Genomic DNA, 17,529 nt, shown 5'->3' with positions numbered 1-17,529 from the left:
GAGATGCACAACCAATCAAACAAAATCCGAGAAGACTTCCGCTCGCCAAACGTGAAGAAGCTGATAAAATCCTTCGAGAAATGAAAGAAGACGTGTCATCGAACCATCTAACAGCCCGTGGACATCGCCGGTAGTACTAGTAAAGAAGAAAGACGGTACCACCAGGTTCTGTGTTGATTATCGGCAGCTCAATAATGTTACCAAGAAGGATAGTTATCCCCTGCCGAGGATAGACGATACTCTAGACACGTTGGCGGGATCGACAATATTCTCTACCTTGGATCTGAAGACTGGATATTGGCAAGTCGACATGGCGCCTAAAGACAGGGAGAAGACAGCGTTCTCGGTGGGCTCCGGACTGTGGCAATTTACCGTCATGCCTTTTGGATTGTGCAACGCGCCAGCTACCTTAGAAAGACTAATGGAGTCTGTGTTAAAGGGACTATCCTGGACCACCTGTTTAGTGTACCTGGATGACATTATAGTGATGGGGAAATCCTTCGACGATCATCTGAAGAATTTGGAAGAAGTTTTCAAGCGACTTGCGAGCTCTGGTTTGAAACTTAGCCCCAAGAAATGTCATCTGTGTCAAGAAAAGGTACACTACTTGGGCCATGTAGTCTCCTCCCAAGGAGTTGCGGTAGATCCACAGAAGACCAAGACAGTGGAAGAGTGACCGATACCCAAAGACAAACATGAACTCAGAAGCTTTTTGGGGCTATGCACATATTATCGCCGTTATGTACAGGGTTTCACCACCATCGCAAAACCATTGACCAGACTTACCGAAGGCGAGAGGCGTTTCTCTTGGGACTCAGATTCTGACGAGGCATTCCGAAGATAGAAGAAAGCCCTGACTAGTGCGCCTGTACTTAGCTATCCTCTTGGCAACGGAAACTTTATATTAGATACCGACGCTAGCAATGTTGGATAGGCGCTGTTCTGTCTCAGATCCAGGATGGTCAAGAAAAAGTCATTGGTTATTTTAGTAAGACCTTGTCAAAACCGGAAAGGAACTACTGTGTAACCAGACGAGAATTACTAGCAGTAGTTAAAGCAGTGGAACACTTCTACAAGTATCTCTATGGAAGAAAGTTCTTGTTAAGAACAGACCATGCTGCTTTGAAATGGCTGTTGCAGTTTAAGAATCCTGAAGGGCAGGTAGCTAGATGGATTGAACGATTACAAGAATTTGACTTCGACACAGAACATCGAGCTGGGGCAATCCATCGAAATGCCGACGCACTTTCCAGAAGACCTTGCGCTAAGGACTGTAAGCATTGTTCCCGAGCAGAAGAGAAAGAAGTGAAACTCCTAAGAACAACTGTGGTTAATGATAGTTGGCAACCCGAAGATCTTGCAAATGACCAAACCAGTGACCCAGAATTAGGTTTAGTAATTAACTGGAAAAACACAGGCCAAAGACCAACGTGGGAAGAAGTTTGCAGATATTCGCCGAACGTAAAGTCGTACTGGGCCCAGTGGAATTCCTTGGTAATAGATAACGGACTACTTCGCCGTGTGATCGGAGAGACCGGAGGGACAAGAAGAGAGAAGGCAGATCGTCATTCCAAAGAAGAGAGGGTCCCAGAAGTCTTGGAGGAAGTTCACAATGGAACCAGCGGAGGACATCTTGTGTTACCAAGACACTTGGCAAGCTGCGTGAACGGTTCTACTGGGTGAACTGCAAAGAAGATGTGAGGGCCTGGTGTAAGAAATGTGACATTTGCGCAGCCATTAATGGGCCACAAAAGCGTGGTAAAGCCCCTATGCGCCAGTACAATGTTGGTAGTCCCTTCGAACGAATAGCGATCGACGTGGCTGGTCCTTTCCCGGAGACGAACGATGGCAACAAATACATTGTGGTAGTAATGGATTACTTCAGCAAATGGGTCGAGGCCTACGCGTTGCCAAATCAAGAAGCGTCCACGATTGCTGATGCCCTTGTTAAAGAATGGATCTGCAGGTTTGGTGTTCCCATGGAGCTTCATTCAGATCAGGGAAGAAACTTTGAGTCCAATCTGTTCCAAGGCGTCTGTGAAGTCCTGAACATCCGCAAGACCAGGACGACTGCTCTACATCCACAATCCGATGGGATGGTTGAACGCATGAACAGAACTATCAACCGTTATCTGGCCAAAGTAGTCTCTGACCACCAAAGAGACTGGGACAAATTTCTTCACCTGTTCCTGTTGGCCTACCGTTCATCCGTCCAAGAATCTACAGGGCAAACTCCAGCCAGCATCGTTATGGGACGGGAAGTGCGCCTACCCTGTGATCTGAAATTTGGTTGCCGACCGGGAGAAGAAGTCGCCGGAGAAGATTATGTCCACACACTACGTCAAAGGATGGACGACATTCATCAGAGAGTCCGCCTAAATATTCAAAGTGCTAGTGACCGAATGAAGGAACACTACGACATTCAAGCTGAGCATGGAGGATACCAACCAGGGAAGTTGGTGTGGCTATATAACCCGCAGAGACGTCGTGGGTTATCTCCGAAGCTACAATCCTCGTGGGAAGGGCCATACGAAGTCATGGATAGAATTAATGACGTCGTATACCGTATCAGAAAATTGCCAAAAGGAAAACCGAGGGTAGTCCATTTCAACCGTTTGAGCCCCTACCAAGGCGAAATAGAAGATCGTGCTGGGACCGTGAGAACCTGCAGCTTTGATCCCCCTGATTCGGAGATGTCCTTTGACGATTTCATGGCCCGATACAACAGCAGTGAGAAGGCTCGCTATGGTGTAACCAAAGAAGATCAACGAGACCTCTTTTCCGTGCCTCCTGATTATTCGCTCGCTCATTGTGTGGCTCGAGATTTGCGGATGTCCAGAGGAATCGCTGCGACGTTCAATGAGAAGTTTGGGCGTGTCGGAGAACTACGCCGACAGGATCCAGAGGTTGGAAGCGTCTTGAGGCTAACCGACAATGCACATGGTCAAGCAAGGCACATCTTCTACCTGGTCACCAAGGAATGGTCCCCGAGTAAGCCGACTTATCTCAATCTATGGAAGACCCTGATTGAACTGAGAGAAGCCCTGCTAAACAACAACATTGCACGATTAGCCATTCCGAAGCTGGCGTGTGGACTCGATGGTTTGAGTTGGCGTACAATCCGGAACATGATTGAAGTCTTGTTCAGATTTACGGGAATCGAGATCCTCGTTTGCTGCTACAACCCAAAGCTGAGATCGGGAGAGAAAACTGTAGACTGCTATTTCTACCAGACTTCGCAATGTACCAGGGGCCAGCTTTGCAAATACCTCATTCACCGTATACATCTCGGGACGAGCATGTGCCTAAGAAGGGGGCAGTGTTGCGAGCCGGTGTGGACTCGACCTAACCTCACAATATGGCCCGCCCTCGGATGACCTTAACATTGCATAGACACCGCAATGATTCATTCGTTCGAGAAGAATCGAGACCCACTAGAATGGACTCGTACATACGAGAACATTCGAAAACCTTCCCTATGCGCCTAACGATCTTTGGACTATTCTAGATTTCTTTTACCTGTCGGTATAAAAGCCGGCGGCAGTAGTAGCCTAGAGAGGGCAGTTATAAATATACAGTTGACGCGCTAAAATTCAAAATAAATTCTTAGTTATAAATCGTTTGTAAATAGTTCTATAAGTCTTTTATCGTTATTATTTTTGTTCATTAGTGTTAAATAAATAGTGTTTAAATAAATTGTGACTTTCTATCCACACGGAACCGACGAAAAACGTAACAATATTTAGCGATGAGTCTAAATTTGATGTTTGCGTTGGAGATCATCGAAAACGAATAATACGAAATAAAGCAGAAGCCTTTCATAAAGATTGCTTAAAGAGGGTTGTTAAATTTCCTAAGGGGATTATGGTTTGGGGTTGCATGTCAGCAAGAGGTTTGGGCAAATTAAATTTTATAGATGGCACTGTTAACGCCCAAAAATATCAACATATTCTTGAGACCTCACTTTTGCCTAGTGCTCAAGAATTGTTTCCAAACGAAGACTATATTTTCCAACAAGATGGAGCATCGTGCCATTCAGCAAGATCAACTAAAAATTGGTTCGGTAATAATAATATAAAACTTCTATCCCATCCTTCAAGTAGTCCGGACCTCAATGTTATAGAAACTGTGTGGCATAAAATGAAGCAATATTTAAGAAACCACCCTCAACGAACAATTTTTGATTTGCGGGCAAAACTGCAGGAAATTTGGGATAATTTTTCTCCTCGAATGTGCCAATCTTTGGTAAATACAATGCCATTAAGAGTTCAGGCAGTTGTTAAGGCGAAAGGTGATGTAACTCGTAACGTATTAAACAAATTTCTTGTTGTGCTGTCCCAATATATAGTTGTCAGCAAATTTGGCTTGATTTTTGCAAAATAAGCTATTATCAAAAGTGATTTGTTTGCAAAGTTATAAAAATATAGTAAAATTGTCTAAATCATATTGTAATATTTGAATTTAGAACAATATACAAAATAAATTGAGTCGTTTTAACAAATTACTTTTTTTATTGCTAACAAGACCTTGTCCCAACATATAGTTGTTAAGGCTCGTATATTAACAAGATATTATGAGTTATAACTAAAAATTAAAAACATTTCCAATGTTTTTTCAGAATTTTTAGACGTGTTTCTGGGTCGAAATATACTACCCCTAAAAATATTTGCACTTATTTAAGATTCACCCTGTATAGTAGATTATATGTACAAAAAAAGAAAACCAAGAAAAGACTCAGTGTTTCTCAAAATTTAAGCGAAAAATCAATTTTGAACTTCATAACTTGGTTATTTTGGACTTTTGAAAAACAGTAGAAGACCAGCCTTCAAAATATTTGCACTTATTTACAGTACTCATTATATACAGTATATTTTGTGATTAACTAGTGAATTAGAAAGATAAATTACATTCTAATAATATTTTTATCAACTATTTACTGATAATTTGGGATACTTACAGTTCATACCAAATAAACTTTTAGTCACGTGATTAAAAGTTTTATTTTTATTTATAACAATTTATTCTTAATAAATTGTTACAATGACCTTTTTTAACGGAGCACATATAAATATTAGATCTCTGGTGCATAATTTCGATACGTTTAAAGACCATGTTCTAAGTAATGATTATTCTGTGATCGGAATTTCAGAGACGTGGTTGACGCCTAATATTAACAATGAAATTATAGATGTTCCGGGATACAATTTTGTAAGACAGGACAGGCATTCACGGGGGGGTGGTGTTGGCTTGTATATTAAGAACCAATTCATTTATGATATTTTACGTGGCGAGTCTGTGGATGTTGTTGAGCATCTTTGGGTTAAACTTGAATGTGGCGCAAAAACTCTCATTATAGGCACTGTATATCGGCCGCCTAATGCAAATAATAATGAATTTATATCATACCTAGAGGATATGCTTATTGATTTTTTTACACAAAACAGCGAAATAATATGTTTTGGTGATATAAATATTAATTTAATAGATAATGACAGCTCGCAAACCATACAATTTCAAAATGTAATCAAAACTTTTAATCTTGAGCAAATTATTTCTGTTCCTACTAGAATTTCATGTACTAGTTCTACACTTATTGATGTGATTTGTTGTAACACTGAATATGTCCAGGATTCTGGTGTGAAGGATATAAGTGTCTCGGACCATTTTCTGGTTTACGTAGTATTAAAATATATAGAAAGGAAGCCTAGTCAAACACCTATTAAATATAGAAATTTTAAAAATATGAATTTAACTAATTTTCAATCGGATCTTGAGAGTGCTCCCTGGGATTTAATTTTTGGTATGGATGATATTGACGAAAAAGTTACATTTCTGACTGATCTCATTCTAAGACTTTTTGACTGTCACGCGCCTATGAAATTAATCAAGTGTAAAAGATATGCATATAGTCCGTGGATAACAGACAATGTAAAATATATGAAAACGCTTAAAAACCAGGCATTAAATCGTTATCGTCGAACAAAAAATCCTGAACATTGGAATTATTACAAGCAAATGAGGAATTTAACAACATCAGCAATTAGATCAGAGAAAAAAGCATACCTTAACTATAAGTTTCAAACCTCCACAGCCAAGGAACAATGGAATGAGCTAAGACGACTTAATATACTGTCTAACAAAACTAGTAATATTCCAGAAAACCTACAAAATGTCAATGAAATTAATGGATATTTTACCCAAACAACAAAAACATGTAATATTCCTAAAAAGGATATCTTAGACTATTATAATAACAACAGTTTACTTCCTCAAAATTCTTTTTCTTTTTCTACTGTGTCAGAAGATTTAATATCTCATATTATTCTGGCTATTAGATCTAAAGCCTTTGGATCCGATGATCTAAATATCTCTTTGATATCTTTTTGTTGTCCTCATATAGTGCCTTATATAACTGATATAATTAATTCTTGTATTCAGAGATCTTATTTCCCAAAGTCTTGGAAACTTGCTAATGTGACACCATTACCAAAAAAAAGTAACCCCACAGAATTCAGCCATTTACGTTCAATTTCAATATTACCAACTTTGTCGAAAATATTAGAAAAAGTAATGGAAACCCAAATTCGATCCTATCTTTCAGTTACTAGTATCTTGCCCATTAAACAATCGGGGTTCAGAGCTGGTTATAGCTGTGGCAGTGCTTTGACTGATGTTGTTGATGATGTGGTGAGAGCCCAGGATAAGAATAATGCTACCGTACTAGTACTTCTCGATTATAGTAAAGCCTTTGATGTGCTTAACCACATACTTTTAATACTTATTTTAAAATACATAGGTTTTACAGTAGAAGCTTCATCGTTTATAAAATCATTTTTGACAGATAGATGTCAACGAGTTGTTTGGGAGAATAACTATTCAGAGATATTGAGTGTTTCATCTGGAGTCCCACAGGGTAGCATTTTGGGTCCTCTCTTATTTAGTATATATACCTCAAATTTTGTAGGGAGTCTTAAGTACAGTGGGTATCACCTGTATGCCGATGACACACAAATCTATATATCTTTTAATCAGAATCAAGCTGATGCTGCACATAGAAAACTTAACTCTGATTTGGATAGAATATTGAAAGTATCCTCGGATCATATGCTTGATTTAAATCCAAGTAAATCAACTGCTCTATTGTTCTGCGCGGAGAGTTACCGGGATATGATTATGGAGCATGTTAGACCTAGATTAGGTGATAATCTTATCTTATTTCAGAAGTCTTGCAAAAACCTTGGTCTAGTCATGGATAATAAACTAAAATTTAACGGACATATCACCCTCTGCTTGGCCAGAGCTTTTTCAAAATTAAAACTAATATATTCACAGCGGCACTTTTTATCACAAAAAACTAAAACAATCTTATGTGACACGCTTGTTCTATCTCATTTTAATTATCTAGATAATGTATATGGTCCATTTCTCGACTCAAAAGATAACAACAGAGTACAAAAAATCCAGAACTCTTGCGTAAGATTGATCTGCGGAATAAGAAGAAGACAAAGAGTGTCACATAAACTTAGAGAACTTAATTGGCTTAACATGTCCGAACGTCGTCTTTTGCACTCGGTATGTTTTTTCTATAAAATTCTGAAACATAAATGCCCACCTTATCTTTACAACAAATTACAATTTCGTACAGATGTGCATAACCTAAATATCCGCAGACAACATCTTCTAACCATACCCGCTCATAAAAAAGAATTCTTTAAAAAGTCATTTTCCTACCAAATTGCTACGTCAATAAATAAGTTCACAATTACTGATTTTTCGAGGTCTGTCCTGTCTTTCAAAAGAAAAATTAAGAATCAACTGCTCCCGGAATGAATTGATATAATTTTTAATTTTTTTTTAATCCTCTTGTGCTATTTTAAGTAGAAAGTTCTAAGTTTATTAAAGATTGTTGCTTTTTTGTGTCGTAATAATACTTTTTGTACGGTCTTTTTTTTTAGTTTTGTATGATATTGATTTGTGCAAAATTATATTATTATTGCCTTTTGTTTGGTAATATTGTTGTATATTTTTTTTTCGTGGCCTCAACAGCACCTTCGACTTTGAAGGAAGCTGACTGTGCCTTTTGTTCCAATTGTTAAAATAATTTATATATTATGTATTTTGTATGTGATTTGGAACAATAAACCTTTTTTTATTATTATTATTATTAAGCTTGACCGGCACAGCATATTTTCTTTTAATCAAAATATTTTAGGAAACAAAAATTATTATTAATTAATTATAAATATATAAACAGTTATCATTTACATCGACAATAATCACCTTCTTAACAGGTCCATAACTTCCGCTTTCTCGTTCAATATATTCTAATATAGTTGCGATGAGTTTTTTACGGCTATTAAGCTATCTTGTCCATTTCGCACTAAAAGCGGTTCTAAAAAGAACAATGTTAGACTGCAAGGACTGCTAGTAAACAATTTACAGCTTAAAGTATCACAACAATATTTATTTGAACCAAAAATTCGTAATACAAAACTAAAGTATCAAAACGAATGATAATGTCAGGAAATAAATAAATAAATGCGGCAACTTGGCAGTTTTTACAGCAGAGCTACCACCTGAATCCCCAGCGCGAAATTTAAATAACATTTAGTCAGCTCGGCGCCGAATATGTCCATAGTTGGCAACAATGAATTTAAAAAATCGCGCCCTCGATTGCGTAACTAAAGGTTTAATTAATATCAGATATACTTATTAAATTTAACATCACCGTGTTATGGAATTTGGAATTTGAGATTCGAGAAACCCCTCCTTATCGAACCTCTACACCCTACAGTAAATCCGTTTGCCAAAAATCAGCTTTAAACGTCAAGCAGTTTAAGCAGAATCGTGATTACTCAATGGTCATATTTTATGAAACACCCTGTATAATTTTTTAAAAAATCTTAAAATATGTAAAACAACAAAATAAAATATACGCGTTTAAGAGTTTTTCCGAAAAACTCACTGGTTTTTAAATAAAAAATATTTTAATATTTGAGGGATAGTTTCACCCCCTTAGAATTCGAGTTTCGAAAAATCCCTTCTTATCGAACCTCTACACCCTAAAGTCAATCTGTTTTCCAAAAATCAGCTTTTTACGTCAAGCGCTTTAATCATGATTAATCTTTGATCGTGATTAATCAATGACCAGATTTTTCGAAACACCCTGTATACATTTTTAAAAAATCTTAAAATATGTAAAAAAACAAAATAAAATATACGTGTTTAAGCGTTTTTTCGGAAACTTGACCGTTTATTAAATAAATAATATTGTAATATTTGAGGGGTGGTTTCACCCTCCTGGAACTGGAATTTCGAAAAATCCCTTCTTATCGAACCTCTACACCCTAGAATCAACCTGTGTGCCAAAATTGAGCTTCTTACGTTGAGTGGTTTGAGCAGGATCGTGATTAATCAGTATGTCAGTCACTTATATATATATATATATATATATATATATATATATATATATATATATATATATATATATATATATATATATATATATATATATATATATATATATATATATATATATATAAGGATTTTATATATTAGCACAGATAACACGTGTGTGATATTAGTATAGATAATTTGGCAAGAGTTGACAACTCTAAAAAATCTTAAGTCGAGTTCATACGCATACGCGTCCATTTGTCGTTCATCGTTGCGTCAAACCAATAATATTGAAATATGATATGTCATTTTTGAAATACACCAATAAAACCGGTTAAAAACAACAAGAGACGACGTCATGACGTATTTATTTATAAATCCATCCACAGTTAACTTAAAAAATATTAGAATCTTTTTTTATTGAAATAAATGGATTGGTATGGAAGTCATCTGCTTTTTTTCTGTCATAGTCTGTCGAAATCTTACCTGAGAAAAAAAACAGAGTTTATGTTATGTAGAATCCTAATATGCCATATAGGACGTTCAAAGGGCCACAAATATTTTATACAGATAAATCATATTTGCTAACAAAGGCAACCAAAATTTTAGATTGTGTTACCATAAGTAATTCTTCATATAAGCGCCAAATATGACTCTTATAGTGTGCTTATAGTAATATATAATAACCCTGTATTCCAATAATACTGCATTTTCGTTTCAAAGATTTATTAAAAAATATAACAGTATTTACACAATAGTCAACAAAAATAAAAATAGAAAATTACAACCAGTCTTATAAAATCGAAGAACTATAGAGAACTAAAGAGGATATCCTACAGAAATCTTAAAAAAGAAAATTAATAAAGAATATGGCTAAGAATTTAGTACCCTTTTCCTTCCAAGTCACCACTGACAGGTTGCCATGCCCCACCTTCAGCTTCTCCAGAATACGTCTGCTCTTCCAAAGCCTTGGCTTCGTAAAAACTTCCAGATCCACCTCCAATTCCCGCTTCGTAACCTTCGTTGGAAGGTAACTCTGCTCCACTTTCTTGCACTCCATAACCGTTACCCTCGTAAGAATGATGGTCTTGGAAAGAACCACCAAATCCACCAGAATCACCTCCACCTCCGTCTCCTGAATGGACCTGTACTGGATAAGGTTTCGGAACCTCCACTGGATATGGAACCTTTTTTTCGATTACTTGAGGAACGGGATATGGAACTTTGACAAACTTGGTTTCCACTACGGGATATGGTTTTTCTATGTGAACTGGATAGGGTTGTGGAATGGGTACTTTGACTGGGTAGGGTTGTGGAATGGTTATTTTGCTGTCTTTGGTGATCTTGATCTCGTCTCCAGGAACGTGGCCTTTGGAGTACTCGCCCAGGTCGATGAGGTCATAGTGCGGATAGGAAACGTGGTTGTAACTTTCTATATCTGGTACTCCTTCAAGTTCGATTTTTCCGGATGAACCGGAAGAGGAGAATAGTATGCCTGGAAAAGCCTTTGCTGCGCTGAGGCAGCAAATTGCTATCACCGTTGTCTGAAACAAAAACAGTATTAATTATAATTTTACGAGTATATGGTAACTGACCCAATTAGAGTCACTGCCTTAATTATTGTCAGATTTCGACATTTTTTTAAAAATTCTTTAAAAATTAAAAACACACTCAGGGAAAAGAATCCATAATACAGTATGTCCCCGGATTGTCTTTACGAGAGGAAAAACTTTTTAATTATTGAGATTTTGAGAAAAATGCATTCCTCACATAAAAATTTTTGCTTCTTCTAAAATGGCATTAGAAAATGAAAGTTAGAAAAAACATGAAATAGTATATTACATACCGAGGAGGGAAGTGTTTCATTACTGTCGAGAGATTAACTAAATCTAAAGACAATAATGAAAAATTTCCTCCGAGGTTGGTATACTATTTTATTTACAACCACATCATTAATTAAAAAATTTGGGACAATATTTTATTTTGAAAAAAAATAAATATGCGAAAATTTGTCGTTTTCGGTTTTGACATTTCCATATCTATAGTTACCGGTGGTTGTTATGGCGCAAACCTGGGGGGTGACAGTAAACCGGAAAATTGGAAACAGTTGTGGCGCGGTCCTACCCAGGCAGAAAGCATGGCCTTCTAGACAGTCCTAGACAAAAATCTGAATATTTCTATATGATTTCCGTCAATTTCTGTTACGGAACATTTTTATGCACGTCGGCGTCCTCTTCTTTTGTCTGTGTGTCAGCCATGTGTCAACTCCCGAGGCCTCTGGCAAGGTCGGGCGCCATTTTAATTTTTGCCGTTTTAGATTTGATTGGAAGTTTGTTTATGATATTTCGGCTGAAATTTATAAGTACAAAGGTGTTTTTTGATATAAAGTTCCTTGTTAACACTTTAATAAAGTATATATGGTATTAATTACATGAAGAAAATGATGAAATCGACGTTTCTGCGTGTAGGAGGTATGGGCCATATTATATGTAAAAATAGGTAATATATTAACTGTTTTTATATTTTTTTAGCTTTAGATCTAAGGATCTTGGGATATTCTTTACCAAGGATTTTTCCGTATCTCTACTTTAAACATCGGTGATTTGGAGCAATTGAAAGCAAGTTACACAAGATAAATTATGATTATTGAACTATTATTAGCCTACATTGATTATCTACAAGATGAACAGAAATGCGTAATTACATATCACATAGGTACCTATTATGTATTTTCATAGCAATAATGCTATGTATGTAGATTATTTTTTTTGTAGATTATTTTTAAAATACGAATGAGGTATTAGATGTATATGTATCATATTTTTTATTCATTTTATTTTCATTCAAGTCCTGTTTGATTTAATTCACAAAAGCCTTATGTACCTATATTTATGTTTTTTACATATTTTTTTTGATTCCAGGTTTTGCGTGGGTTCCTGTTGTCTTTTTCCTGCTTCCAGTTAGTTTTACGCCCGTGAAGCTGTGAAAACATTTATTTATCTTCAAGTTTCTGTAAGTCAGTGCACTGTTACTTTACTAATTCACTTTAACACAGCATCTCTGATGTTATTTAAATATTTTGATATTTATACAGTAGTTTATGTGTTTATAGCTCTTTAATTGTGCTGATTTGCATATTTACATTGTTCTAAATTCCAAATAAATATTTTTGAGTAATTTTGTTGTATTATTAACTACTAGAAAGAGTAAAAAGTATATTAACCCTCCTGAACAGCCCGCCATTAAAAACCGGAAACGGAAATAAATTTCATAAAATTGAAATTGTCATGTCGATGTCATGTCAAATGTCCCAGCCGCCATATCTGAAAATTAGTTACCCAGGCAGCCACGCTGTTTCCATAATTTAACATTGACTTGACACTTCTTCTTGTATTTATTATTTTATGGTGCAAACTTTCAACAGCAAAACAAACAACTAAGTGACAGTTTTGAATTTCTCGTTCGCTTTTTCGAATTTATATAACATAGAAAGCCAGAATGTTGACGGAAAGTTCTGATAATGAAGACTACTTTAATATTTGTACTCCACCAGAACTTACAGAAGCTGCAAAAAGAGCAGAAGCCAGTTTACTTCCAGAGAAAAGTAGGGGGCGATATGAAATAGCATTGACAGTATACGAAAAATGGTGTGCCGAAAGAAATGCTAAGAATTTTGCTTCGGAGGCAGTCTTGATGGCATATTTTAGCGACATGGCAAGGCAGAAAAAAACCATCTACTCTTTGGGCTACGTATAGCATGATACGGACGATGCTAGAATTAAGTTAACATGATTTACATTACATTTGACTGACATATCAAAATATCACAAACTCGTCGCTTTTTTAAAACGCCAGATTGTAGGTTTTAAGCCAAAGAAGTCTAGCATTTTTACCTTCAACAAATAAATGTATTAAAATCTTCAATTACTGTTGTTATTCTTGTTTACTTTTTTTTAATGTTAGGTAAGTATTTAATAAAGATATTACAAGAATATTTTGCTTAATTAAATGAGGCGAGAAATAAGAAAAACCGAGTGAGGAAAATAGGTGAGGGAAATGGATGAGGGAAATGGAAGAGGGAGGAAATGTAGATAATTTGACACTTTCAGTTTTTTTAAAAGTCAGTAGATTATTTAAAAAAATATATATCTGGAAATGCCACCATAAACCTTTTTTTATGGGATTTTTAAATGGTATTTTTAAATGGGATGTTTCATACTGGAATATCGACTATTTTAGTTGGAAGGTAGGTAGACTTTGGCCAAAAACCACACCATTTCTAATAAAGTAAGTAAAAAGATTTTTCACAACAGGGTTGCTGTATACCCCCAACATTATTTAAAACTTATATTGCCAAGACCTTACATCTATGGAAAAGAAAATGGACCGGAATTGGTATAGAACTAAATGCTACCTAGTTCTATATATTAAATAATATATTAGATTATATTTATAGACCATATGGTTTATAAAACATATGGTCTAATTAATGATCCAACTATAACACTAAGTTACGTATCAAATGGATCGTAAAATTTGAAGTTTCAGAGATACTTTTCTAAGATGATTACAGATATTTCTTTAATTAAAAACAAATAAAAAATTTGGAGTATGTACTAAGGACTATACTTTATTTTCCACAAATTATTTTTTTAAGAATCTGAACGATCTAATTTGAAGTAAAAAGAGAGAAAAGAATTGTGCAAACATTTTGATAGAATTTTTAAATTAAAGTGAAAGATATTTACGCTTGTTACAGATAGATTTTTTATGATCAACGGTTTACTTTCACTATAAATTCTCTTCCGACATTTTAGTTCCCTTTCTTTACATCGAATGGTTCATCTCATCAGCAATTTATAGTTATTCACCAGTTCAGTTAGTTTGCAACACTTGCTTTATCTGTATCTAATTACAGATTTGATTTACAGTGTGCCATATATAAAAATGAAGAGAAGATAAATAGATGACTAAATTATAGGAAAATCTTGCAACTTTCTGAATTCTAATAACGAGTTAATAGTTTCGAAATCTAAAACTGACCTTCCGAAGATATTTCTAAAAAAAAAGAATTACCTTGATTTTGTTATTTATTTTTTTTTGGATTTTATTATAGACATCAAAATCAAGTGTGAGTGGATCGGGATGATTTTTTTATAAAAGGAGCACCCTGTATATTATTGCATTTGTGGCTTCCTTTCAGTTCACTTTACATAATCCTGATATATGAGTAAATATATTTCGATAGTTTCAGAGATATTAATGGTAAATAAAAATATACAGGATGGCGCACCTCATTCGCCTCGGTTGATTATACGAAAACGGAAAGATGTAGAAACAAATTTTTTATGGGTATATGTAGAGAGATAATGTGGCATTATTTAAAATTATTTTCAAATGTACAGGGTGTGGCAGAACTATGATCCATACCAAAGTTATATTTTTTCTAGTTTCTTAATAAGTGTTTAATATGTTTAAATGCTTTGGTTTTTGAGATATTTAAATATGCTTGCTATAATAAAAAAGTTTGTCTACACCCTGTACATTACTTTTCAGAGTTAATTCTTGTGCTGACTTTGAAGCCAGAAATATAAAATTTACTAAAAAATCTTATTGCTTCCTTAAATGTATACAGGGGTATCAAAAATTGCTGGCCTATTTTAAATATTTATTTTACAAAAAAATCTTTGTTATTTTAAATATAATTTTTGATTAATCTGCTTCGACAAAAAATACAGTGTTGCATTTGAAATAACGAAGTTTTTATGCTTATATCTTATTCTCTTGGCTTGAAAGTCAGCAGAAGAATTAATTCTGAAAAGTAATATACAAGGTGTTAACACACTTTTTTATTATAGCATGCATATTTAAATATCTTTAAATATTTCAAAAACCAAAGCTTTTAAACATATTAAACCCTTATAATAAATGCCTTATTTTATGCTCAAGAATCCAAAAATGAAATAAAATACCGGGTGTTCCATAAGAAAAAATATAACTTTGGTATGGATTTTAGTTCTGACACACCCTGTACATTTCAAAATAATTTTAAATTATGCACATTGCCTTCCCACATATACCCATAAAATATTTTGTTTCTACATCTTTACGTTTTCGTATAATCAACCGAGGCAAATGAGGTGCGCCACCCTGTATATTTTTCAAAAATCCTTTTTAAAAAAATATTAAAAAACGGGTTCTTGTAACCGGTCATCAAAATCAAAACTATATTAGGTATTTACTTTAGGTGGTCTGTACTTAACTTTGCTATAAATATGGTAATCGTAAATCATACAGGATGTTCAAAATTCTACTCTAAACTTTCTAAAATATAAAATCATTGTTCTTCGTTTTTTTTAAACGAACCCCCTTTAATAACACCCTGCATATTATTTTCTAGTAAATGGGGTATTAAAAAGTAAATATTTTTATTTATTTAGAGAATTACACTTTTTTTAATGATTTGGCAGATATTCGCATTTTTATATTTCATAGGGCATTTTCTACAGTAAATTTTTATCAAAGGCATGCAATGATTTTTCTCTCGTATTTTACTGTTGCAAGAGCCATATGAAATAAATCGCGAGTATCTGCAAATAATAAAAAAATAGTATACAGGGTGTTCCATTAAAAAAAACGAAGAAAAATAATTTTTTATTTTAGAAAGTTTGGCATTGAATTTTGAACACCCTGTATAATTTCAGATTACGATATTTATAGCAAGGTTAAGTATATAAAGTAAATACCTAATATAGTTTTGATTTCAGAACAGTTCTTGTATTTGTAATATTTTTTTAAGAAAAGCTGAAAAATATAATATATTTCTTTAAAACTATCAAAATAAATTTACGAATTTTATGATCTGAAAGAAAACCAAAAATGCAATAATATACAGGGTGTTCTATTTAAAAAAAATAATCCCGATCCACTCACACTTTTTGAGCCACCCTGTAGAAGTGTTTTTAGTGTTTCTGAAATAGATCCTAGCACATAATTTAGGTCTGCACTTAAACAAAATTCCCAAGTTTTTTATTCTAGGAGCTACAGATGCCCGATGCACGATTGCCGAACCCTATACAATTAAATAATTAAAAATAATGACAACATTTTGATGCAATTCAATCAACTTTGATTGATGATAAAAAATGAAAAACTGATTTTTTTTATAACAACGTAATCACTTATTTGACACATATTTATACTTAAATGACGCACATCGATCATTTGCTTTTGACAGAACGCAACGTTTGACGCAATAGGAGGGTACTTACAAGGGTGATCATGTTTCGACACCAAGGAATTAGAATGAACTGACTGTCGAAATAATAGGAAGCAAGTATTTATATTCGGGCGGAACCAAGAGTGGCTCTAGCACACAGTGTAGTCCGTTTTGGTTTTCCTGTTACCCGTGTGTAAGAAATTGTTACTTTCTTCTTGTCCTCTGAGGTGGTACCGCAAAAAGTCGAGACACGCGTCGCATCGTCCGTTCTCTGATATAATACGGCTTGAAACGTAATAGGTTGTGGCCAGTGACGGTACCAATTTAGTACTATCAGAAATACGGGTATTTGCCGAAAAATAAACTGTGTCAAAATTAAGCCAATTGATAGCAAAACAATTTAGCAAAAAAAGATACGGCTGTTTATACGGGGGTTGTATTTTATATTTTGCATATAGAAACATAGTAGGTGCCTGTCCCTGTCAACATATCCCAAGTAGCATTTTTAGAACACAAAATTGCTACCAAGATAAAAAAAAGAATCTCTGCTGAGAAACATTGCGAAACAGTTTCGTCACATTTTTTATACATACGTTAGAATTAGAATTTAGAATAAGTGGGAGGGGGGTTAATCTCTGCGACCTTAGAGATCTATTGTGTCCCCCTTTCTTGAGTATAACTCATCATACAGGCCGTGTAGACGAAACGGTAGCTTGTGTCGTCTGTTGGGTTTAGAGGTAGGTGGTAGGCTCCCGACCCTTGGAGGAGGTGGTAACTTGTATGCCACTTGCGGAGGATGGTCTCACGCAAGTGTCAGCCACCTCTCCTTTAGTTCTCTTTGGGTTTGGCCCCTTGGAACTTTCATTCTTACTGTTTTCAGTGTCGCTATGGGGTTTCCCCACAGCTTCACCGGT

The 17,529-nt window shown here is 34.9% G+C and overlaps 1 protein-coding gene across 1 annotated transcript in view; it reads right to left on the bottom strand.

The window, feature by feature from the left end:
* Nucleotides 1–10,123: 10,123 nt before the first annotated feature.
* LOC115874469 overlaps nt 10,124–17,529 on the bottom strand; it is a 33,233-nt gene continuing 25,827 nt past the window's right edge. The window contains exon 3 of the mRNA XM_030889619.1: nt 10,124–10,940. Within this exon, the coding sequence (XP_030745479.1) occupies nt 10,278–10,940 (663 nt within the window). The 3' untranslated portion in view covers nt 10,124–10,277. The remainder of the gene's footprint in view (nt 10,941–17,529) is intronic.

This window comes from Sitophilus oryzae, unplaced genomic scaffold (assembly GCF_002938485.1).
Source record: "Sitophilus oryzae breed Bouriz unplaced genomic scaffold, Soryzae_2.0 scaffold_1297_pilon_pilon, whole genome shotgun sequence".
NCBI lineage: Eukaryota > Metazoa > Arthropoda > Insecta > Coleoptera > Curculionidae > Sitophilus > Sitophilus oryzae.
This window is presented reverse-complemented; position numbering and strand designations above follow the sequence as displayed.